The sequence below is a fragment of the Dendrobates tinctorius genome, unplaced genomic scaffold (assembly GCF_039654945.1).
Source record: "Dendrobates tinctorius isolate UK_male_01 unplaced genomic scaffold, ASM3965494v1 ptg000233l, whole genome shotgun sequence".
In the NCBI taxonomy this organism is placed as follows: Eukaryota; Metazoa; Chordata; class Amphibia; order Anura; family Dendrobatidae; genus Dendrobates; species Dendrobates tinctorius.
Window position 1 is genome coordinate 5,870,826 of NW_027361900.1, and position 27,922 is coordinate 5,898,747.

The 27,922-nt window shown below is 47.8% G+C and overlaps 1 protein-coding gene, 1 long non-coding RNA gene and 1 other non-coding gene across 3 annotated transcripts in view; 1 reads left to right on the top strand and 2 right to left on the bottom strand.

Moving 5' to 3' along the window:
- The window catches only part of LOC141060228 (uncharacterized), a 118,794-nt gene that overhangs the window by 79,492 nt on the left and 11,380 nt on the right, over nucleotides 1–27,922 (bottom strand). The window lies entirely within an intron of this gene.
- Nucleotides 2,813–2,895, bottom strand: TRNAL-CAG (transfer RNA leucine (anticodon CAG)). Its single transcript has one exon. It is a non-coding gene; the product is annotated as a tRNA-Leu (tRNA).
- LOC141060227 (uncharacterized) lies at nucleotides 4,252–27,168 on the top strand. The gene is made up of 2 exons (XM_073556461.1): nucleotides 4,252–4,374; nucleotides 26,048–27,168. The coding sequence occupies exon 2, from the start codon at nucleotides 26,197–26,199 to the stop codon at nucleotides 26,932–26,934; it is 738 nt and encodes a 245-aa protein (XP_073412562.1). The 5' UTR covers nucleotides 4,252–4,374; nucleotides 26,048–26,196; the 3' UTR covers nucleotides 26,935–27,168.

A 27,922-nucleotide genomic window follows, 5' to 3' on the forward strand; every position in this document is an offset into this window, starting at 1 on the left:
AGCTGTGCTGGGGCAGGTGGGCTCTGTGGTGGTGGCAGCGGGCGGCGCTCTGCGGTGCGGTGGTGGCAGCGGGCTGTGCTCCGGTACAGGGACAGCGGCTCCGCCGCGATTTCTTCGCAGCCCGGAGGCCCCCGCACTTCCCTTGCTGGCCGCCGCCATGTTGCAGTGGCCTCCGGGAGCATGGACGCCGGAAAGAATCTGCCGCAGACCTCAAAATTTGAAATCTCATTTTCAAAAGTGAGAGCCGGCTAATGGTGCCAAAAATGAGAGCAATAGCTTTAACAACCGGTTCCACCGAACCGGGGAGAACCCGCTGAATCCCACCCCTGGCTGCGCCCTGAGGGCTCATAGTGCTGCGCTGTGTGGAGTGGGATTCGAACCCACGCCTCCACGTGGTGACTGCAGACGCTGAACACGCTCCCTGGTGCACAACAGCTTGCACCTCCAGGGACCAGTACTGCTGCTGTCAGGAGTGGGATTCGAACCCACGCCTCTACGGGAGACTGCCCCGAGGGCTCATAGTGCTGCGCTGTGTGGTGCGGGGTGGGCAGGGTCAGCGCTGCGCCCCCAGGGCTCATAGTGCTCCGCTGTGTGGTGCGGGGTGGGTGGGGTCAGCGCTGCGCCCCCAGGGCTTATAGCGCTGCGCTGTGTGGTGCGGCGTGGGCGGGGTCAGCGCTGCACCCCCAGGGCTCATAGTGCTCCGCTGTGTGGTGCGGGGTCATCTCCCATCTCCTCCCTGGCTCTGTGCTGCTGTGTAAGATCGCTTAGTGGTGGGGGAGGGGCGGCAGTGACTGGCCGGTGGGCAGGGTCACTGTGCTATGGGAACCAAGATCCGGCCTGCATAGAAGGTGGAAGAGGGAGGAGTCGTGTGACACGCCGAGCTGCCTGTGACTCATCCCCTGGCTCGGGGGGCGGAGCCAGCGCCGTGCAGCACACAAACAGTCTCTCCCTGGCTTGCAGTACAGTGAGGCTGGGGGATGGGCGGCCGGGCTCTGTGTCACGTGGCTCCGAGCCCACCCCCTGCTTTCTCGGTCTAACTGCAGCAACAATGACGTCACCTGAGCGCCAGATTTGAACCTTGGAGCTGCCGGCCGGTAACTGTATGCCTGTATGGGGTCAGCTGTGGGGGGAGGCAGGGGGTCCCTGCAGAGTGTATGGGGTCAGCTGTGGGGGGCACTGCGGGTAGACAGGGGGTCCCTGCAGAGTGTATGGGGTCAGCTGTGGGGGGCACTACGGGGGAGACAGGGGGTCCCTGCAGAGTGTATGGGGTCAGCTGTGGGGGGCACTGCGTGGGAGACAGGGGGTCCCTGCAGAGTGTTTGGGGTCAGCTGTGGGGGGCACTGCGTGGGAGACAGGTGGTCCCTGCAGGGGGAGGTGAGGACAGTGTATGGGCACAGCTGTGGGGGGCATGGCGGGGTACAGGCGTTCCCTGTGGGGTAGGGGAGGGTTAGGGGGGCTGTGTTGTCACTCTGCTGTGAACACTAATTATGAATGCAATATTTCCCTTATTAATTATTGTTTTTTTATTTCTCTGTCTCTCAGTAGGTAACACTTGGGGCAGTCGCCCGCTCTCTGTGTGTCTGCTGGCAATATACGCTCGTAGAAAAAGGGGTTAATGTACCAGTACAATTCATAGGACTTAATTTTTATTCTATGTCAAAATTCAATAATTTCCTTTTCCCTTTTTTTTCCAATAGGTAACAAGGCATCGTGGACACTAAACTGGCTCAAGAACTGGCGGGACAAGGACACCAAGTTTGCCTAATGGACGACATCGCTATGGAGGAACACAGCTCTCCGGCCACCATCATCATGTGGAGCAGCTAAGCCTCTTCATCCTCGGTTTGGGTAAGTGACAATCCATGTATGTATGGTCTAAGGAGCGGTCATGGCACATGTACATACATGTATGTGTAAACATGTATATACAGTCAGCTGTCATGGCACTCGGGAAGTCACACCAGGGGGCTGTGTGGCCCTGTAGGCCTCTACACCACCACACAGCCTCCCGCAACCCACTCTACAGCACCACACAGCCTCCCGCAGCCCCGTCTACACCACCACACTTCCTCCTCCAGCCTCTGTCTCCCCCCTCCAGTCCCTGACGCCCCCCCCTCCAGCCTCCTTCCTAATTTAGAGCTTTTGTTTTTTTTTATCAGCATAAATTGTCATTTAAGAAACGATTGTCCATTCAAGAAGAGATTTGTGTTGGCAGATTATCCTAGGAAAGCGTGTTAGATGATAATAATCGTGCTGCCCATCTCACCCGACGAGCAAGCAGCACCTTTGTTCGTTGGGTGAATTGACCTTTTAAGGGAGCCCGACGTACTCACTAAATTGTCCCTATCCCTAAGTTTTTTTGGATGCAGATTGCTCTCAAACGAGTGTTTTTTTGATTTGGAAAAGAAAGAAATGAGGATGGAGAATCAAAACTTTAAGGCTAAAAAATATACTCACACATATATACACCAACTGTATAGACACACATATAAATATTTATGGTGTATACATTAGGCTATAAGACTTGGAGACTGTTATTACACATGCTGCCACTAGGTTTATTTTCTTTTCTTAAAAAAAAAAAAAAAAAAAAACTGTCGCTGTCAGGAGTGGGATTCGAACCCACGCCTCCACGTGGTGACTGCAGACGCTGAACGCTCCCTGGTGCACAACAGCTTGCACCTCCAGGGACCAGTACTGCTGCTGTCAAGGAGTGGGATTTGAACCCACGCCTCCACATGTGGTGACTGCAGACGCTTAACACGCTCCCTGGTGCACAACAGCTTGCACCTCCAGGGACCAGTACTGCTGCTGTCAGGAGTGGGATTCGAACCCACGCCTCCACGGGAGACTGCAACCTGAACACAGTGCCTTAGACCACTAGGCCATCCTGACTGCTGACATTGACATGCTCCCTGGTGACACAAGAGTTTGCACCACCAGGGACTTCAGTACAGATCTGCTGTCCAAATCAGACATTGGGGCCCCTGGTGGGACTTCTGGCAAAGCCAGAGGGGACATTGGGATGTCATTTGAAAGCTAATTACCAGACTGAGGTGAGGGAGCAGTTCTTGGGGCTGTGTGGTGCTCTGTTGGGCATTTGTGCACCCTCAAGCCTGCACCACAAGGACCACTTTTATCCATGGACAGCCAGGCTCTGACCCCCTGAATTCAAATTCCATTTGAATTCAAATACAACACAAAAAACACAAAAAGTTGTGCATACAACTTATACCACAATGAACAGATTACTAATAAAACAATCCACCAGGAGTTAACAGTGGACATGTGGAGCTTTCATGTAGCCTCACTGTGCCCAGTAACATTGGCTGGTCACCCTACATGAGAAAAAATTGTAATATTCCAATATTCTAAACTCTGTCCCTGTCTAATTTCTTTGTAACAAGACATCAGATGATCGTAGATAAAGGCATTTTATTCAACTTTTCACAAAGTTAACAGAGAGGCTGTAAAAACATCAAGAGACATTTTTTGGCTTAAAAAAAAAAATAAATTTAAACTGATGAATCAGCTGGTAAGTTTTTTTGGATGTACAGTGGTCAGATGGATTTGAGAAGGACGTTCTCTCGGCAGACGGGTGCCTGTTATACCCTATAGAATATATTCAGTGTACACGTCCTGGTGTGAAAAGAACCTAATATATATATTTTTTTTTTACTCCAAAAACAGAAAAAAAAACAGAGTGAAGGCAATCAGTTTCCACCAGACACAAACAAACCTAAGTTTGCTTCGGCCAGAAATCACTCGAAATAAAAGGGTTTCCAGGACCTTCAGGCCCCTGAAGCTTAAAACTAGCGAAGAGACTGGGGGGGTGAAAACTAAAATATATATATATATATACACACACCACCTGCCCAGACTGGACTGATGACGACCCGACCAGAACCCATGTGAGGCCTAGTCGGCCCCGGTAACTGAAAAGGCCACTACTGTTATGCTTTTAATCCTTTCCCAGTCATATAAAAGAATTTTAAAAAAAATGGCCGGAGAGTTGCTATATGGCGCAAGTTCCCCACCCAAAAAAAGTTTCTAACACATTCAGTTACAAATGTGTAATTTTCCTACATCTGAGGGGGAAAAGGCCACCATGGAGGTGTGTGTAAGAAGGTATGGCCGCTCCCAGGGTCCTCCATCACATACAGAGGCCTAGAGACATCACCGGCCTCACACGGCCCCGAACTACGCGCACAGACTGAAGAAGAAGGGGTTCCGCCATTACCGGAGGAGATTGTGCGCCTCCATGCTGCGGTTCTGGAGCACACCGCGGCCACACGGAGCGGGGTGGACGGCATTATGGTATCAGGCCGCCGAGATCTCCCCCTCACGAAAACCTCCTGACTCGGCGGAGACACGGTGAGGAGGACCGCAGCCGCTGCTACAGATGGCGGCACTTCCGCCTGTGCTCCGCCACCACAGGAACTAAAATGGCGGCCGGGCGGGGAAGTGACGTGTGGTGAGGAGACGTGGGAGGCCGGACTGAGTCATGGAGGAGGCGACGGTGGTGTCGTAATGTTTGCTGTGGAGAGCGCAGCAGAGGAGCGGAGCTGTCAGCGGGGAAGAGCGCGGCACAACACAAAGCCCGGAGGAGGGAGCGGCGACACCCCGCAGAGGACAGAAGGGAGACGGTGTGTGGGGGGAGAGAGTGGGGGGAGCAGAGGCTGAGCATGGGGGGGGGGGAGCAGAGGCTGAGCATGGGGGGGGGGAGCAGAGGCTGAGCAGGGGGGGGGAGCAGAGGCTGAGCATGGGGGGGGGGGAGCAGAGGCTGAGCATGGGGGGGGAGCAGAGGCTGAGCATGGGGGGGAGAGAGTGGGGGGAGCAGAGGCTGAGCATGGGGGGGAGCAGAGGCTGAGCATGGGGGGGAGCAGAGGCTGAGCATGGGGGGGGGGGAGCAGAGGCTGAGCATGGGGGGGGCAGAGGCTGAGCATGGGGGGGGAGCAGAGGCTGAGCATGGGGGGGGGGGAGCAGAGGCTGAGCATGGGGGGGGAGCAGAGGCTGAGCATGGGGGGGGAGCAGAGGCTGAGCATGGGGGGGGAGCAGAGGCTGAGCATGGGGGGGAGCAGAGGCTGAGCATGGGGGGGAGCAGAGGCTGAGCATGGGGGGGGGGGGGAGCAGAGGCTGAGCATGGGGGGGGGGAGCAGAGGCTGAGCATGGGGGGGGAGCAGAGGATGGTGCTTGGGGGGCGGAGCCGGAGCTGGAGTGTGGTGGACGGGAGATAAAACACAACCTTAGTATGTAGGGCTGTGGAGTCGGAGTCGGAGCTCATTTTGGTGGAGTCGGAGTTGGTATAAAATGGACCGATTCCGACTCCTAAAATATATAATAAATTGGGTACAGTAGTTCAATGCAGAATGTGCTGAATATTTTTTCATAGGAATTTGGGAAAGTTATGAAATGTCCTATAAATGGCTGTTCTATTCCTGATCTAAGGCTACATTCACACACAGCGTTTTTGCTGCGTTTTTTGAGGATACGTTTTTCAGTTGCAAAAGCAGATCAGCTTTTTAAAAACTGCATCACCTGAAAGGTTTTTGAGCTCATAGATAATGTTTTCAATATCAGAGGAGATTTCTAATCTGCTTTTATTTATATATCTGTCTATCCATATCATATCTGTACCAAAAAGAATGAAAGCCTGATAGCACACAGACTAACACTCCTTTTTGTTAGCACCAGTCAGGTCCACCTCATAGCTGCCCAAAAGGACGCCCAGGACAGGCATTGCTCGTCTTCAGTAACATCAACTGATAGTTGGAATAAATATACTGCATTCACCACCACATCTTCTTAAGGTGCAGGCTTTATTTTCAAGTGTAGGGGTGTGCAGTATGAGGTTCTGCCCCCCCCAGGTTTGATCCTGGCTACGCCCATGATGTGGATGTAGCCTGAGGATCTAGGCTTTGTCTTAGCCGAGATAAATAAGTCATAGTGTGTGTGTGTGTATGTGTATATATATATATATGTATATATATATATATATATATATATATATATATATATATACACACACACACACTACAGACCAAAGGTTTGGACACACCTCAATCAAAGCGTATTCTTTATTTTCATGACTATGGTTTAATAAGTGGGATTTCTTGCCTTATAAATGGGGTTGGGACCATCAGTTGTGCAGAAGTCTGGTGGATACACAGCTGATAGTCCTACTGAATAGACTATTAGAATTTGTATTATGGCAAGAAAAAAGCAGCTGAGTAAAGAAAAACGAGTGGCCATTATTACTTTAAGAAATGAAGGTCAGTCAGTCCGAAAAATTGGGAAAACTTTGAAAGTGTCCCCACGTGCAGTGGCAAAAACCATCAAGCGCTACAAAGAAACTGGCTCACATGAGGACCGCTCCAGGAAAGGAAGACCAAGAGTCACCTCTGCTGCGGAGGATAAGTTCATCCGAGTCACCAGCCTCAGAAATCGCAGGTTAACAGCAGCTCAGATCAGAGACCAGGTCAATGCCACACAGAGTTCTAGCAGCAGACACATCTCTACAACAACTGCTAAGAGGAGACTTTGTGCAGCAGGCCTTCATGGTAAAATAGCTGCTAGGAAACCACTGCTAAGGACAGGCAACAAGCAGAAGAGACTTGTTTGGGCTAAAGAACTCAAGGAATGGACATTAGACCAGTGGAAATCTGTGCTTTGGTCTGATGAGTCCAAATTTGAGATCTTTGGTTCCAACCACCTTGTCTTTGTGCGACGCAGAAAAGGTGAACGGATGGACTCTACATACCTGGTTCCCACCGTGAAGCATGGAGGAGGAGGTGTGATGGTGTGGGGGTGCTTTACTGGTGACACTGTTGGGGATTTATTCAAAATTGAAGGCATACTGAACCAGCATGGCCACCACAGCATCTTGCAGCGGCATGCTATTCCATCCGGTTTGTGTTTAGCTGGACCATCATTTATTTTTCAACAGGACAATGACCTCAAACACACCTCCAGGCTGTGTAAGGGCTATTTGACCAAGAAGGAGAGTGATCGGGTGCTACGCCAGATGACCTGGCCTCCACAGTCACCAGACCTGAACCCAATCGAGATGGTTTGGGGTGAGCTGGACCGCAGAGTGAAGGCCAAAGGGCCAACAAGTGCTAAGCATCTCTGGGAACTCCTTCAAGACTGTTGGAAGACCATTTCCAGTGACTACCTCTTGAAGCTCATCAACAGAATGCCAAGAGTGTGCAAAGCAGTAATCAAAGCAAAAGGTGGCTACTTTGAAGAACCTAGAATATAAGACACATTTTCAGTTGTTTCACACTTTTTTGTTAATTATATAATTGCACATGTGTTAATTCATAGCTTTGATGCCTTCAGAGTGAATCTACAATTTTCATAGTCATGAAAATAAAGCAAACTCTTTGAATGAGAAGGTGTGTCCAAACTTTGGTCTGTACAGCCATGGCTAAAAATTTTGAGAATGACACAAATAATAATTTTTACAAAGTCTACTGCTTCATTTTTTCTAATGGCAATTTGCATATACTCCAGAATGTTATAAAGAGTGATCAGCTTAACAGCAATTACTTGCAAAGTCAATATTTGCCTAGAAAATTAACTTTATCCCCCAAAACACATTTCAACATCATTGCAGCCCTGCCTTAAAAGGACCAGCTAACATCGTTTCAGTGATTGCTCCATTAACACAGGTGTGGGTGTTGATGAGGACAGGGCTGGAGATCAATCTGTCATGATTAAGTAAGAATGACACCACTGGACACTTTAAAAGGAGGCTGGTGCTTGGCATCATTGTTTCTCTTCTGTTAACCATGGTTATCTCTAAAGAAACACGTGCAGTCATCATTGCACTGCACAAAAATGGCCTAACAGGGAAGAGTATCGCAGCTAGAAAGAATGCACCTCAGTCAACAATCTATCGCATCATCAAGAACTTCAAGGAGAGAGGTTCCCTTGTTGCCAAAAAGGCTCCAGGGCGCCCAAGAAAGACCAGCAAGCGCCAGGACCGTCTCTTAAAAGTGCTTCAGCTGTGGGATCGGACTACCAGCAGTGCAGAGCTTGCTCAGGAATGGCAGCAGGCAGGTGTGAGTGCTTCTGCACACGCTGTGAGGTGGAGACTCTTGGAGCAAGGCCTGGTCTCAAGGAGGACAGCAAAGAAGCCACTTCTCTCCAGAAAAAACATCATGGACAGACTGATATTCTGCAAGAGGTACAGGGAGTGGACTGCTGAGGACTGGGGTAAAGTCATTTTCTCTGATGAATCCCCTTTTCGATTGTTTGGGACATCTGGAAAACTGCTTATTCGGAGAAGACCAGGTGAGCGCTACCACCAGTCTTGTCTCATGCCAACTGTCAAGCATCCTGAAACCAGGGCCGCCATCAGGGCATGACAGGCCTTACATGTGTATGGGGCCCGGTGATTAGGGGGGCCCGACCATGCTGGCAGCCCGATCCGCGCTGGGGCCCCCCTACATTTTATACAGGCTTCTGCAGCTATATTTTAAATTCAGACTCAGCGCCTGCCGGGCCCCTCGGGCAGGCCCCCCCCCCGCACCATGGTCCAGCCAGCGCCGAAATCCCCCCCTGCACAATGGTCCAGCCACAGCTCCGCCCTCACCTGACGTCACACACTGCTCTGCTCCTCCACTTCCTCATTCAGTCAGTGTGCCACGTGGGACTGGGAGAGGGAGGGAGCCTCGCCGCTGGAGCACAGCCAGATGACAAGGTAAGAATTTTTTTTTTTTTTTTTTTTTGAGAGCGGCTATCCAGGGAGCCTGGGGCAGAATGCTGGACATGGGGCATAATGCTGGACACTGGGGGCAGAATGCTGGACGCTGGTGGCAGAATGCTGGATATGAGGGCAGACTGTGAGACGGGGCAGAATGCTGGACATGGGGCAGAAGAATGCTGGACACTGGGGCAGAATTCTGGACATGGGGCAGAAGAATGCTGGACGCTGGGGCAGAATTCTGGACATGGGGCAGAAGAATGCTGGACGCTGGGGCAGAATTCTGGACATGGGGCAGAATGCTCGAAGCTGGGGCAGAATGCTGGAGACTGAGGCAGAATGCTGGACATGGGGGCAGGCTGTGAGCTGGGGCAGAATGTTGGATACAGATACTGCACAGTACCACTCATCCTGTATATATATACACTGCACAGTACCACTCCTATATATGTATATACTGCACAGTACCACTCCTCCTGTATATATACACTGCACAGTACCACTCCTGTATATGTATATACTGCACAGTACAACTCCTGTATATGTATATACTGCACAGTACCACTCCTCCTATATATACACTGCACAGTACCCCTCCTCCTGTATATATATACACTGCACAGTACCCCTCCTCCTGTATATATACACTGCACAGTATCACTCCTCCTGTATATATACACTGCACAGTACCCCTCCTGTATATATACCCTGCACAGCACCACTCCTATATATACACTGCACAGTACCCCTCCTCCTGCATATATGCACTGCACAGTACTACTCCTGTCCTGTATATATACACTGCACAGTACCACTCCTGTTCTGCATATATGCACTGCACAGTACCACTCCTGTCCTGTATATATACACTGCACAGTACCACTCCTGTCTATATACACTGCACAGTCCCACTCCTGTATATATACACTGCACAGTACCACTCCTGTATATGTATATACACAGCACCACTCCTGTCTATATACACTGCACAGTCCCACTCCTGTCTATATACACTGCACAGTACCACTCCTGTCCTGCATATACACACTGCACAGTAACACTCCTGTACATATACACTGCACAGTACCACTCCTGTATATACACTGCACAGTACCACTCCTGTCCTGTATATATACACTGCACAGCACCACTCCTCCTGTCCTGTATATATGCACTGCACAGTACCACTCCTGTCCTGTATATATGCACTGCACAGCACCACTCCTGTCCTGTATATATACACTGCACAGCACCACTCCTCCTGTCCTGTATATATACACTGCACAGTACCACTCCTATATATACACTGCACAGTAACCCTCCTCCTGCATATATGCACTGCACAGTACCACTCCTGTCCTGTATATATACACTGCACAGTACCACTCCTCCTTTCCTGTATATATACACTGCACAGTACCACTCCTCCTGTCCTGTATATATACCCTGCACAGCACCACTCCTGTCCTGTATATATACACTGCACAGTACCACTCCTCCTGCATATATGCACTGCACAGTACCACTCCTGTCCTGTATATATACACTGCACAGTACCACTCCTGTCCTGAATATATGCACTGCACAGTACCACTCCTGTCCTGTATATATACACACTGCACAGTACCACTCCTGTCTATATACACTGCACAGTTCCACTCCTGTATATATACAATGCACAGTACCACTCCTGTCCTGCATATACACACAGCACAGTACCACTCCTCCTGTATATATACACTGCACAGTACCACTCCTGTATATAGAAAGTACCAAACAAAGAAGCAGTCAAAAAATCCATAAAACTATGATATTTATTAAAGATAATTTAAAACATTAATAGATATGGACACACAGTGTTTGGACAGGGAAAAGGAACAGCATATAAATGAACACAATGGTCATGAAGGGCCAACGAAGCTGCAAACACCCCGCCAGGATAGTAAAATGCAGAGCTAGATGGTATAGCTAATAAGAGTTAAGGGGTTATATAAAGTATAATAAGACAAATCATACAGCAAGTGCTACAATCCTTCATAAGAAGTATACCCTGACAAAGTGCAAATGCGCACATGCAAAATTGATGTATAATACACGTCATACTAATGACCTAATAAACTGCATTACTATACCTGAAGTACGGGGGGAAGCAGCAAGGTCGGTCCTATCCCCGACGCGCGTTTCGGAGCTAGAAAAACAACTTCCTCAGGGAAGCACCACTCCTCCTGTCCTGTATATATACACTGCACAGTACCACTCCTGTCCTGTATATATAAACTGCACAGCACCACTCCTCCTGTCCTGTATATATGCACTGCACAGTACCACTCCTCCTGTATATATAAACTGCACAGTACCACTCCTGTCCTGCATATACACACAGCACAGTACCACTCCTCCTGTATATATACACTGCACAGTACCACTCCTCCTGTCCTGTATATATGCACTGCACAGTACCACTCCTGTCCTGCATATACACACAGCACAGTACCACTCCTCCTGTATATATACACTGCACAGTACCACTCCTCCTGTCCTGTATATATGCACTGCACAGTACCACTCCTCCTGTATATATACACTGCACAGTACCACTCCTGTCTATACACACTGCACAGTCCCACTCCTGTATATATACACTGCACAGTACCACTCCTGTCCTGTATATATACACTGCACAGTACCACTCCTCCTGTATATATACACTGCACAGCACCACTCCTCCTATATACACTGCACAGTACCACTCGTGTCTTGTATATATACACTGCACAGCACCACTCCTCCTGTCCTGCATATATGCACTGCACAGTACCACTCATGCCATGTATATATATACACTGCACAGTACCACTCCTGTCTATATACACTGCACAGTCCCACTCCTGTCCTGCATATACACACTGCACAGTACCACTCCTGCATATATACATTGCACAGCACCACTCCTGTATATACACTGCACAGTACCACTCCTGTCCTGTATATATACACTGCACAGTACCACTCCTGTCCTGTATATATACACTGCACAGCACCACTCCTCCTGTCCTGCATATATGCACTGCACACTACCACTCATGTCCTGTCTATATACACTGCACAGTACCACTCTTGTCTATATACACTGCACAGTCCCACTCCTGTATATATACACTGCACAGTACCACTCCTGTCCTGCATATATACACTGCACAGCACCACTCCTCCTGTGATGTATATATACACTGCACAGCACCACTCCTGTCCTGTATATATACACTCCACAGTACCACTCCTCCTGTATATATACACTGCACAGTACCACTCCTCCTGTATATATACACTGCACAGTACCACTCCTCCTGTGTATATATACACTGCACAGTACCACTCCTGTCCTGTATATATGCACTGCACAGTACCACTCCTGTCCTGTATATATACACTGCACAGTACCACTCCTGTCCTGCATATATGCATTGCACAGTACCACTCCTGTCCTGTATATATACACACTGCACAGTACCACTCCTGTCTATATACACTGCACAGTTCCACTCCTGTATATATACACTGCACAGTACCACTCCTGTCCTGCATATACACACTGCACAGTACCACTCCTCCTGTATTTATACACTGCACAGTACCACTCCTGTATATACACTGCACAGTACCACTCCTGTCCTGTATATATACACTCCACAGCACCACTCCTCCTGTCCTGTATATATACACTGCACAGCACCACTCCTCCTGTCCTGTATATATACACTGCACAGCACCACTCCTCCTGTCCTGTATATATACACTGCACAGCACCACTCCTCCTGTCCTGTATATATACACTGCACAGCACCACTCCTCCTGTCCTGTATATACACACTGCACAGTACCACTCCTGTCCTGCATATACACACAGCACAGTACCACTTTTCCTGTATATATACACTGCACAGTACCACTCCTGTCCTGTATATATACACTCCACAGCACCACTCCTCCTGTCCTGTATATATACACTGCACAGTACCACTCCTCCTGTCCTGTATATATGCACTGCACAGTACCACTCCTCCTGTCTATACACACTGCACAGTCCCACTCCTGTATATATGCACTGCACAGTACCACTCCTGTCCTGTATATATACACTGCACAGCACCACTCCTCCTGTATATACACTGCACAGTACCCCTCCTGTATATATACACTGCACAGTACCACTCGTGTCCTGTATATATACACTGCACAGCACCACTCCTCCTGTCCTGCATATATGCACTGCACTATCCACTCATGCCCTGTATATATACACTGCACAGTACCACTCCTGTCTATATACACTGCACAGTCCCACTCCTGTCTATATACACTGCACAGTCCCACTCCTGTCCTGCATATACACACTGCACAGTCCCACTCCTGCATATATACATTGCACAGCACCACTCCTGTATATACACTGCACAGTACCACTCCTGTCCTGTATATATACACTGCACAGTACCACTCCTGTCCTGTATATATACACTGCACAGCACCACTCCTCCTGTCCTGCATATATGCACTGCACAGTACCACTCATGTCCTGTATATATACACTGCACAGTCCCACTCCTGTATATATACACTGCACAGTACCACTCCTGTCCTGCATATATACACTGCACAGCACCACTCCTCCTGTGATGTATATATACACTGCACAGCACCACTCCTGTCCTGTATATATACACTCCACAGTACCACTCCTCCTGTATATATACACTGCACAGTACCACTCCTCCTGTATATATACACTGCACAGTACCACTCCTCCTGTCCTGTATATATGCACTGCACAGTACCACTCCTCCAGTATATATACACTGCACAGTACCACTCCTCCTGTCCTGTATATATATACACTGCACAGCACCACTCCTCCTGGCCTGTAAATATGCACTGCACAGTACCACTCCTGTCCTGCATATATACACTGCACAGCACCACTCCTCCTGTGATGTATATATACACTGCACAGCACCACTCCTGTCCTGTATATATACACTCCACAGTACCACTCCTCCTGTATATATACACTCCACAGTACCACTCCTCCTGTATATATACACTCCACAGTACCACTCCTGTATATATACACTGCACAGTACCACTCCTCCTGTATATATACACTGCACAGTACCACTCCTCCTGTATATATACACTGCACAGTACCACTCCTGTCCTGTATATATGCACTGCACAGTACCACTCCTGTATATATACACTGCACAGTACCACTCCTCCTGTCCTGTATATATACACTGCACAGCACCACTCCTCCTGGCCTGTAAATATGCACTGCACAGAACCACTCCTGTCCTGTATATTTACACTGCACAGCACCACTCCTGTCCTGTATATATACACTGCACAGTACCACTCCTGTCCTGCATATACACACTGCACAGTACCACTCCTCCTGTCCTGTATATATATGCACTACACAGTACCACTCCTCCTGTATATATACACTGCACAGTACCACTCCTGTATATACACTGCACAGTACCACTCCTGTCCTGTATATATACACTCCACAGCACCACTCCTCCTGTCCTGTATACATACACTGCACAGCACCACTCCTCCTGTCCTGTATATATACACTGCACAGTACCACTCCTGTCCTGTATATATACACTGCACAGCACTACTCCTCCTGTCCTGTATATATACACTGCACAGTACCACTCCTGTCCTGTATATATACACTGCACAGTACCACTCCTGTCCTGCATATACACACTGCACAGTACCACTCCTCCTGTCCTGTATATATATGCACTGCACAGTACCACTCCTCCTGTATATATACACTGCACAGTACCACTCCTGTATATACACTGCACAGTACCACTCCTGTCCTGTATATATACACTCCACAGCACCACTCCTCCTGTCCTGTATACATACACTGCACAGCACCACTCCTCCTGTCCTGTATATATACACTGCACAGTACCACTCCTGTCCTGTATATATACACTGCACAGCACTACTCCTCCTGTCCTGTATATATACACTGCACAGCACCACTCCTGTCCTGTATATACACACTGCACAGTACCACTCCTGTCCTGCATATACATACAGCACAGTACCACTCCTCCTGTATATATACACTGCACAGTACCACTCCTCCTGTCCTGTATATATGCACTGCACAGTACCACTCCTCCTGTATATATACACTGCACAGTACCACTCCTGTCTTTACACACTGCACAGTCCCACTCCTGTATATATACACTGCACAGTACCACTCCTGTCCTGTATATATACACTGCACAGTACCACTCCTGTCCTGTATATATACACTGCACAGTACCACTCCTCCTGTATATATACACTGCACAGCACCACTCCTATATATACACTGCACAGTACCCCTCCTCCTGTATACACTGCACAGTACCACTCGTGTCCTGTATATATACACTGCACAGCACCACTCCTCCTGTCCTGCATATATGCACTGCACAGTACCACTCATGCCCTGTATATATATACACTGCACAGTACCACTCCTGTCTATATACACTGCACAGTCCCACTCCTGTATATATACACTGCACAGTCCCACTCCTGTCCTGCATATACACACTGCACAGTACCACTCCTGCATATATACATTGCACAGCACCACTCCTGTATATACACTGCACAGTACCACTCCTGTCCTGTATATATACACTGCACAGTACCACTCCTGTCCTGTATATATACACTGAAAAGCACCACTCCTCCTGTCCTGCATATATGCACTGCACAGTACCACCTATGTCCTGTATATATACACTGCACAGTACCACTCCTGTCTATATACACTGCACAGTCCCACTCCTGTCCTGCATATATACACTGCACAGCACCACTCCTCCTGTGATCTATATATACACTGCACAGCACCACTCCTGTCCTGTCTATATACACTGCACAGTACCACTCCTGTCTATATACACTGCACAGTACCACTCCTGTCCTGTATATATACACTGCACAGTACCACTCCTGTCCTGTATATATACACTGAACAGCACCACACCTCCTGTCCTGTATATATGCACTGCACAGTACCACTCCTGTCCTGTATATATACACTGCACAGTACCACTCCTGTCCTGGATATGTACACTGCACAGTACCACTCCTCCTTTATCTATACACTGCACAGCGCCACTCCTGTATATATACACTGCACAGTACCACTCCTGTCCTGTATATATGCACTGCACCTCTCCTCCTGTCCCGTATATATGCACCGCACAGTACCACTCCTATATATATACACTGCACAGTACCACTACTCCTGTCCTGTGTATATACGCTGCACAGTACCAATCCTGTATATATACACTGCACAGTACCACTCCTGTATATATACACTCCACAGTACCACTCCAGTCCTGTATATATGCACTGCACAGTACCAATCCTGTATATATACACTGCACGACATCACTCCTCCTTTCCTGTATATACAGTATACACTGCACAGTACCAATCCTGTATATATACACTGCACAACATCACTCCTCCTTTCCTGTATATATACACTGCACAGTACCACTCCTATATATACACTGCACAGTACCCCTCCTCCTGCATATATGCACTGCACAGTACCACTCCTGTCCTGTATATATACACTGCACAGTACCACTCCTGTCCTGTATATATACACTGCACAGTACCACTCCTGTCCTGCATATATGCACTGCACAGTACCACTCCTGTCCTGTATATATACACTGCACAGTACCACTCCTGTCTATATACACGGCACAGTCCAACTCCTGTATATATACACTGCACAGCACCACTCCTCCTATCCTGTATATATACACTGCACAGTACCACTCGTGTCCTGTATATACACACTGCATAGTACCACTCCTATCCTGCATATACACACTGCACAGTACAACTCCTCCTGTATATATACACTGCACAGTACCACTCCTCCTGTCCTGTATATATGCACTGCACAGTACCACTCCTCCTGTATATATACACTGCACAGTACCACTCCTCCTGTCCTGTATATATACACTGCACAGCACCACTCCTCCTGGCCTGTATATATGCACTGCACAGTACCACTCCTGTCCTGTATATTTACACTGCACAGCACCACTCCTGTCCTGTATATATACACTGCACAGTACCACTCCTGTCCTGCATATACACACTGCACAGTACCACTCCTCCTGTCCTGTATATATATGCACTGCACAGTACCACTCCTCCTGTATATATATACACTGCGCAGTACCACTCCTGTATATACACTGCACAGTACCACTCCTGTCCTGTATATATACACTCCACAGCACCACTCCTCCTGTCCTGTATACATACACTGCACAGCACCACTCCTCCTGTCCTGTATATATACACTGCACAGTACCACTCCTGTCCTGTATATATACACTGCACAGCACCACTCCTCCTGTCCTGTATATATACACTGCACAGCACCACTCCTGTCCTGTATATACACACTGCACAGTACCACTCCTGTCCTGCATATACACACAGCACAGTACCACTCCTCCTGTATATATACACTGCACAGTACCACTCCTCCTGTCCTGTATATATGCACTGCACAGTACCACTCCTCCTGTATATATACACTGCACAGTACCACTCCTGTCTATACACACTGCACAGTCCCACTCCTGTATATATACACTGCACAGTACCACTCCTGTCCTGTATATATACACACTGCACAGTACCACTCCTCCTGTATATATACAATGCACAGCACCACTCCTCCTATATATACACTGCACAGTACCCCATCCTCCTGTATATATACACTGCACAGTACCACTCGTGTCCTGTATATATACACTGCGCAGTACCACTCCTGTATATACACTGCACAGTACCACTCCTGTCCTGTATATATACACTCCACAGCACCACTCCTCCTGTCCTGTATACATACACTGCACAGCACCACTCCTCCTGTCCTGTATATATACACTGCACAGTACCACTCCTGTCCTGTATATATACACTGCACAGCACCACTCCTCCTGTCCTGTATATATACACTGCACAGCACCACTCCTGTCCTGTATATACACACTGCACAGTACCACTCCTGTCCTGCATATACACACAGCACAGTACCACTCCTCCTGTATATATACACTGCACAGTACCACTCCTCCTGTCCTGTATATATGCACTGCACAGTACCACTCCTCCTGTATATATACACTGCACAGTACCACTCCTGTCTATACACACTGCACAGTCCCACTCCTGTATATATACACTGCACAGTACCACTCCTGTCCTGTATATATACACACTGCACAGTACCACTCCTCCTGTATATATACAATGCACAGCACCACTCCTCCTATATATACACTGCACAGTACCCCATCCTCCTGTATATATACACTGCACAGTACCACTCGTGTCCTGTATATATACACTGCACAGCACCACTCCTCCTGTCCTGCATATATGCACTGCACCACTCATGCCCTGTATATATATACACTGCACAGTACCACTCCTGTCTATATACACTGCACAGTCCCACTCCTGTCTATATACACTGCACAGTCCCACTCCTGTCTATATACACTGCACAGTCCCACTCCTGTCCTGCATATGCACACTGCACAGTACCACTCCTGCATATATACATTGCACAGCACCACTCCTGTATATACACTGCACAGTACCACTCCTGTCCTGTATATATACACTGCACAGTACCACTCCTGTCCTGTATATATACACTGCACAGCACCATTCCTCCTGTCCTGCATATATGCACTGCACAGTACCACTCATGTCCTGTATATATACACTGCACAGTACCACTCCTGTCTATATACACTGCACAGTCCCACTCCTGTATATATACACTGCACAGTACCACTCCTGTCCTGCATATATACACTGCACAGCACCACTCCTCCTGTGATGTATATATACACTGCACAGCACCACTCCTGTCCTGTATATATACACTCCACAGTACCACTCCTCCTGTATATATACACTGCACAGTACCACTCCTGTATATATACACTGCACAGCACCACTCCTGTCCTGTATATATACACTGCACAGTACCACTCCTGTCCTGCATATGTACACTGCACAGTACCACTCCTCCTTTATCTATACACTGCACAGCGCCACTCCTGTATATATACACTGCACAGTACCACTCCTGTCCTGTATATATGCACTGCACAGTACCTCTCCTCCTGTCCCGTATATATGCACCGCACAGTACCACTCCTATATATATACACTGCACAGTACCACTACTCCTGTCCTGTGTATATACGCTGCACAGTACCAATCCTGTATATATACACTGCACAGTACCACTCCTGTATATATACACTCCACAGTACCACTCCTGTATATATACACTCCACAGTACCACTCCAGTCCTGTATATATGCACTGCACAGTACCAATCCTGTATATATACACTGCACGACATCACTCCTTTCCTGTATATATACACTGCACAGTACCACTCCTATATATACACTGCACAGTACCACTCCTGTATATATACACTCCACAGTACCACTCCTATATATACACTGCACAGTACCCCTCCTCCTGCATATATGCACTGCACAGTACCACTCCTGTCCTGTATATATGCACTGCACAGTACCACTCCTGTCCTGTATATATGCACTGCACAGTACCACTCCTGTCCTGCATATATGCACTGCACAGTACCACTCCTGTCCTGCATATATGCACTGCACCACTCCTGTCCTGTATATATACACTGCACAGTACCACTCCTGTCCTGCATATACACACTGCACAGTACTACTCCTGCCCTGTATATATATGCACTGCACAGTACCACTCCTCCTGTATATATGCACTGCACAGTACCACTCCTCCTGTATATATACACTGCACAGTACCACTCCTCCTGTATATATGCACTGCACAGTACCACTCCTCCTGTATATATACACTGCACAGTACCACTCCTCCTGTATATATACACTGCACATTACCGCTCCTCCTGTATATATACACTGCACAGTACCACTCCTGTATATATACATTGCACAGTACCACTACTCCTGTCCTGTATATATACGCTGCACAGTACCACTCCTCCTGTCCTGTATATATACACTGCACAGTACCACTCCTCCTGTATATACACACTGCACAGTACCACTCCTCCTGTATATATATACACTGCACAGTACCACTCCTCCTGTATATACACACTGCACAGTACCACTCCTCCTGTATATATACACTGCACAGTACCATTCCTGTATATATACACTGCACAGTACCACTCCTCCTGTATATATATACTGCGCAGTACCACTCCTTCTGTCCTGTATATATACACTGCACAGTACCACTCCTCCTGTATATACACACTGCACAGTACCACTCCTGTATATATATATATATATACACACTTCACAGTACCACTCCTCCTGTCCTGTATATATACACTGCACAGTACCACTCCAGTCCTGTATATATTCACTGCACAGTACCACTCCTCCTGTATATACACACTGCACAGTACCACTCCTCCTGTATATATACACACTGCACAGTACAACTCCTCCTGTCCTGTATATATACACTGCACAGTACCACTCCTGTATATGTATATACCGCACAGTACCACTCCTCCTTTATATATACTCTGCACAGTACCACTCCTCCTGTGTATATACACTGCACAGTACCACTCCTGTATATGTATATACTGCACAGTACCACTCCTCCTGTATATATACACACTGCAGAGTACCACTCCTGTATATGTACTGCACAGTACCACTCCTCCTGTATATATACACTGCACAGTACCACTCCTGTATATGTATATACTGCACAGTACCACTCCTCCTGTATATATACACTGCACAGTACCACTCCTGTATATGTATATACTGCACAGTACCTCTCCTCCTGTATGACTGTGTTGACATAGGGCTAAACAACCCCTTGGCGCATTTCCTCAGCCCCACTTAACCATACAAATCAAAACTCAGAGACCAAGTGATGGGTGAAGGTCGGTCACAGCTTTATTAAATGTTTTCTTACCAACCATTTGAAAAGGCACTTAGCTTTCTTAAAAACGCGCTCGCTGCCTAATGCCCTACTCCATATTCGCAGGCAAGTCAGCCAGCAAGCCGTAACTTATGTGCCATTACTTCTCCACCGCCACGGAGGATCCTGTTTCTCAAACAGGACTCCGACCCCCACCCATCAGTAGCAATGCCTGCTCTATGCCATCTTGGAGACCGGATAAGATATCGAGCCCGATATTGTTCAAGTGCACCCCGTCAGGTCTCAATAAAGCAGCATTATCCCCTTCCAGTTGTCTGTGTCTAACAACCTAACCTCTCACGCACCATCTTAGAAATACAGGCGTGTATGGTCCTCCTAGTGCGCTCAACGGCAATACCATCCCTAGCTCCTTGCCACGCCGCCCTCGGGACAATCTCAGACCAGACTAGCACCAATTCTTGAAAAAAAAAAACATGGAAACGTTCCATATCAGCCCGCATCATTGTGAGCTCTGCCACCTGTACGATCATAGATCATTCCCCCCGCGTGCAGAATCCAAAATTATAGGACCCCTGGCTCCTCTTGCAATCGATACCACTTCCGGTAGAACTTGCGGCCATTGCAAGCCCCTGATGCCTCTCCACATGAAGGCCACGTCACGGAAACCTAGATGCCTCCCCCCAGGGCGGCATTCAGCTCGCTGTGCTGCTCAAAATATGTAGGAGTGTCCTAGTAACCAGACAGTCGGTCTAACGGCATCATAGGCTTGCCACGTAGACGAAGTCACCGACGAACGAACCAGCGACATCAAATGCTCGCGACCATCTCCTACAGATGCACCCGGGTCCGCTGATGGAGGAGGGACTCCATCCCCTGCATATTTATCGGGCAACGGGAGGCGGGTAACTGTCGGCGCAAGGGTGGACATGGACATACGCCCTACCGCGTCCGTAAGTGCCTGGACGGCAGCATCTGTGGCCTGCGCAGCTGCGAGAGACCTCTCAAGGGTAGCAAGACGAGCCTCGAGCTGACGCACAAGCTGTAACAGCTGCTTCTGATCTGCCATCTCTAGCCAGACCCTGGCGCTAGTATTATGTTACGGCGGCGGTACACGCTTAAAAAAATATAAATAAACGTGTTCGCCGCCCGGGGTCCACCGTGCGCCAGGTGATATAACCGCTGCTAGAGAGGCAGAGCACTATGGCGGTAATGTGCACGGGGTTAACTGCACTCTAAGTGCACAGAAGAGAGCTCTGTTATGCTCACAGAGCTGCAGGGAAAAGAATAAAGTGACACGCTACGTCTGTTCGGGGACACAGAATAACAGCGAAACTGTCACGGTAAAAATAGTCACAGAAGTAGCCTTAGGCAGCAGGACTACTCCCTCTAGACCTACCGTGAAATCAGACAGGAGGCGTCGCAACTGCACAGTACCACTCCTGTCCTGTATATATACACTGCACAGTACCACTCCTGTCCTGCATATATGCACTGCACAGCACCACTCCTGTTCTGCATATATGCACTGCACAGTACCACTCCTGACGTAGTATGCAACCATCCGCCCCAAGTCAGTCCCCAATAAAACATCAGTGGGCAGGTTTTCAGACACTCCCACCTCCCTCAACCCGCTCCCAGCACCCCAATCGAGATAAACTCGTGCCACTGGCAAAGGACAACGGGTGCCTCCAATCCCGGTGACAGTCAGGGTTTTCCCCTCAACAAACTCTTCAGGGGCCGCCAGTCCAGGACGGATGAGGGTTCGTTCAGCCCCGGTGTCCTTGAGGCCTGTAGCAAGACGGGCCCCCACCTGAACAAGTTGAACGTTGTTGTCAGCCCTCCCAACCACACCTCCCACCAAAAGAACAGAGGCGTTGGGCCCGGGGGCCTTGGCTGGGGGGTTCTTCGGCCTGTTCGGACAGGCGTAAAAGAAGTGACCAGGCCGCTGGCAGTGGTGACACAGGCGACTGTCAGTAGCCGGCCTGTTGTTGGCAACAGGGACAGGGCCTCCGGAGGGACGGCTAGCTGGGGCATTGGGGTTGGTTGCTGGCTTACCCCCTTTCCAGCTGGTGGCGACTGGCCTCCGCGTCTCGGGCTTCCGGTTGGCCTCGTGGTTGTCGGCGATCTGCGCCGCTTTGTCCGCGTTCGTTGGTTCGCGGTCCAGGATGAACTGTCGGACCTCAGCTGGGCAGAGATGCAGGAACTGGTCTTTGATCATCAGGTCCCGTAGCTGCTCAAAGGTTTCAACGGACAGTCCATGGATCCACTGGTCAAAGTGGGTCCTGAGTCCTTGCACCACATCACTGTAGCTATCATGTGGGCCACGTTGGAGGTGTCGGAACTTCTTTCGGTATACCTCAGGTGTCAGCCGATATTTGGCGATCAGCGCCTCTTTTATGGCGCGATAGTCATCATCATGCGCTTGCGGAAGAGAAGCAAACGCCTCCAGAGCTTTGCCTTTTAGCCCTGGGGTCAAGTACCTGGCCCATTGGTCTTCGGGCAGTCTGTACTGTCTGCAGGCTTTCTCAAAGGCTCGCAGAAACGTGTCCAAGTCCCCGTCCTTTTCCATCACGGGAAAATGCTCTGTCCGGGGTTTAGGAGTCTGGACGCTGCTGGGCTCACTGGTTCGGGCTGTGGGGGGCATTCCACCCCCGCTGGAGCATCTCCAGCTCATGGGCCCTCTGAGCTTCTGCATGGCGCTCAGCTCTCTCAGCCTGGGATTGACGCTCACGTTCGGCTCTCTCAGCCTGGGCTTGACGCTCGGCCTGGGCCTCCTGCCGATATTGCCGGATCAGTGTCAGACGACCCTCACTGTCTTCGGCAGGGAGTTCGTCCAAGGCCATTTGCAGATAGGGGTCCACCCCGTTATGGTTGAATGTGGGGCCAGCGCTCATGAGTGGAGCCTCTGCTGCAGCCCCATTGTTACTTGAGCCCACTTCTGCGTTCACTGGGCTCTGGTCGTTTTCCCGTTGCACCAGAGCCGCGATCATTTGGGCTTTGTTTTTTGTTCGTGGTGTCGATCCGCCACACCCCGCAGAGGGCAATAAGAGATGCCTTGTTATGCTGCTTATACCACTCTGCTCCCATCGTAGCCATGGTTGCCAAATAAAAGACAGAAAAGAAAAACGGAGAAAAAGGGAGGGAATACTTGCAAGTACACACTAATGTCTCAGGACTAGTAACCACTGAGTCTGTTCTCCAAAACCTATGATGCAGGATTCCCGCAGGAACCGTGCAGGTCTTTAGTGAGAGGAATGATTGCTCAAACCAAGTCACTAATGCTCTAGGATTATCCCACCGCTCTGCCACCAATATGTGACGAACAGCCCACCGCCGTTCATCCACTTACGGGTGACACTAACGGGGGTCCCGCTGCCACCAAAACGCGACAGACAGCGGACCCTGTGTCACCACTGTCACAATCCCACCACTGACACCGGTGTATCAGCGGACGGAGGGGCGTGACACAATGCCGGCACACGGCTATCACAGGCGCAGTGGGGCTTATCTTAGTTATCCCAACACTGGCACCATGTGACCAAAAATATCCAGCAAGCTAATCTCGCTCTACAATTTGCCGCAGGGGGGAGTTTAATTTGGATGCCCCACCACTGCTATCAATCTTCCAAGTACTGCGGGGATTTATGTATATCCCACTTTCTCAGTTCCACTTTTGAACTTGCAGCTCTCCGGCGCCCCCCTTACCCTCAGGTCAGTCAGGGAACTGCACCTAGGATAATTGGTCGCCGGACGGGCTGCCTGTTGTGAACCGGCAATTAGGCTTCTGCAGTAAGGGAATTATGAATGCTGGTGCCGCAGACCCTTATTCAGCTCTATAAGACCCTTCTAGACTGCCAGCAAGCCGCAATAGCCGTGCACAACGCGCTGCCACCAGTCACGGTTACTTAATTCACAGTGTTAAATTAAGAGGGTCCGTGGCAAACCCCTTGAATTAGTAGCCATTATCTATCAAAGGCGTATAGTTCGAGTCTTAGAGCATAGAGACAGATCTAAATAATTATTTCATTTATTTTCCGAAAGAGGACAGTGATTACAGATAAAAGTTGCTATAAAATTGAGACATAAAATATGTACAGTACAGGTATAAAATAAAAGTGGAGAAAACAAAGAGATTATACTCACGGTTCCATATTGTTGTTAGGCAGACCATGCGGCTAAGGTGGGTGGAGGCGGAGCTGCACTTCTCCGCTCATCTGGGTCTTTCTAGCACGACGACTTGAGCTGTTCTGCTCTGGTTTTGTCCAGGAAATGCTTTAAAGACTTGCTATGTGACATCACGGAGAGATGCATGCTGGGTTAATCCCACCTCTCTCTTTTGGATGTAGAATTACACTAGAAAACTTATACTAATCATAACTCCGTGGGGGCAGCCCGCACAGACACATATAGGGCATCATTGGTTGTGATTTGTTGAGTACAATAATTCAAGACCAAATATACAGTAGTTCTGATACACCGTTTAGCTGGAACACATATCTCAGGTTCTGAAAGGATTACGCTTCGCCAGAACCACGGTAGCGACGCTGTGACCGTCCGGATTACAAAAATGTGATTTTCATATCTCTAGGGTATTTGGTTCTTATGGTATAGTCTCTCATAGTTTTATTCGTTTCAAACAAAGAAGTTTTTCCCGCTCTGAAGAGGAGAGAAGGAAACAAATGGTTGTAACAGCAGGGGGGTCTCCTATTACTAGTGCGAACACAGGCTGTAGAGGAGGGGGGGTGGCACTGCTCTGTGTGTGTGTGAAGGGAGGAGGAATGAAGCTGCAGAGCTAGCAGCCTGGATTGTCATATCTGCCGGATCTTTCTGGAAAGTTACAACAGAAAACATCATATTTTGTGGACAAAACCCCATACCTCACAGACATTGTACATCACATGCCTTATCTGTTTTTCCATTGACAGATGATGGACCTGAGTGGGGACTTGTTTTTTGTGAGATGAAAATTGGTATTATTTTCGCCTACATATCATTGATTGATTTCTTTTTATTTGATATTTGGGAGGCAGAATGAACAAACAGTTGAACACCACACACTACTGGCTCATCCAACAAGGTTTTCTATTAGACTGTGAACTGTCATTGTCTTGGTAAATAATTAAAGTTTTTTACATAGCTTGCCATTTTTATGTACAGTTTAAGTAGAAATGATCAAAAATATAAAACTCAAGGATATTTTATTTAAAAAAAAGTTTTTTTTTTTTATCTTAGATGACTGTACCAGGAGATCAGAGGGACAGCTGACATCTTCAATTTTTAAATTTGATGATCTTAAGATCCTACAAGATACAACTGAAGTGATTTCTATTACTCCAGATATACCATCATCCATTCACAGCAAAGATCTGTCATCTGATCCTATGAAACAGGTCCCATCTTCTGATTCATTACTGACTACTAAGGAAAATCAAAGTCACAAAAGAGGCATTACAAAACAAACTGCTCCTAAAGCAAAGAAGTCATACTCATGTTCAGAATGTGGGAAATGTTTTAACAAGAAATCACTTTGTGCTACACACCATAGAACGCACACAGGGCAGAAGCCTTTTTCATGTTCAGAATGTGGAAAATGTTTTAACCAGAAAGGGAATCTTGTTAAGCACCAAAGAACTCACACAGGGGAGAAGCCTTTTTCCTGTTCAGAATGTGGAAAATGTTTTAACCAGAAAGGGAATCTTGTTCAACACCAAAAAACTCACGCAGGGGAAAAGCCTTTTTCCTGTCCAGAATGTGGAAAATGTTTTAACCAAAAAGGGAGTCTTGTTGCACACCAAATAACTCACGCAGGAGAGAAACCTTTTTCATGTTCACAATGTGGGAAATGTTTTGCACATAAATCACTGCTTGTTTCTCACCATAGAACTCACACAGGGGAGAAGCTTTTTCATGTTCAGAATGTGGAAAATGTTTTCAAGGGAAAACACGTCTTGATCGCCATCAAAGAACCCACACAGGGGAGAAGCCTTTTTCCTGTTCAGAATGTGGGAAATGTTTTAACGAGAAATCAAATTTTGTTACTCACTATAGAACCCACACAGGGGAGAAGCCTTTTTCTTGTACAGAATGTGGGAAATGTTTTAACAAGAAATCTGATTTAGTTAATCACCAGAGAATTCACACAGGGGAGAAGCCTTTTTCCTGTTCAGAATGTGGGAAATGTTTTAACCGGAAATTAAATTTGGTTATTCACCATAGAACCCACACAGGGGAGAAACCTTTTTCCTGTTCAGAATGTGGGAAATATTTTGCGCACAAATCATATTTTGTTAAGCATCACAGCAGTCACACAGGGGAGAAACCTTTTTCATTTTCTTAATGTAGGAAATATTTTACTTGGAAATCAACTGTTAATAAACATCAGAGATGTCACATAGGGGAGAAGCCTTTTTTTTGTTCATAATGTTGGAATAGTTTTAACCAAAATTGAATCTTCTTAAATAGGTTGTCTCTTGTCATTCCTCATGTTTGCTGACAAAAGGATAAAACTAAACTTTATTAATTTCAAATGTAAAATTATACAAATAATTCACCCCTTGAAGGTTAGTCAGAAGGTGATTGAGGCTATGTGCACATGGTGCGAATTCTGCTGCAGATCCACAGCGCATTTGGCCCTGCGGATTCGCAGCAGAACTGCATGTGATGTACAGTAGCATTAAAGGCTATGTAAAACAAAATCCGCAGTGCACATGCTGCGTTTTTTTCCGTGCAGATTTGGTGTGGAATGAAAAATGCAGCATGTCACTTCTTTTGTGCCGGTTTGCTGCAGTTTTCCACCTGCTCCATTCTAGAAATCTGCAGGTGGAAAACCGCAGGGGAAAACCGCACAAAATATGCAGTAAAATCGCACAAAAAATGCACTAAATCTGCAGGAAAAATGCAGGTCATTTGACCTGCGGATTTAGTAAATTTTGCGTGGAAAATTCCAAAGCAGAATACGCACCATGTGCACATAGCTTAATAGACAAAACATATCCACATTTCCAAGCCTCTCATTTCTACGGGTTTCATCGTCCTCACCAAAGGCGACTCATCAGGAGACTATTTAATATTGACCTATATTCAAGAGAGACTAGACAAAAAACTAAA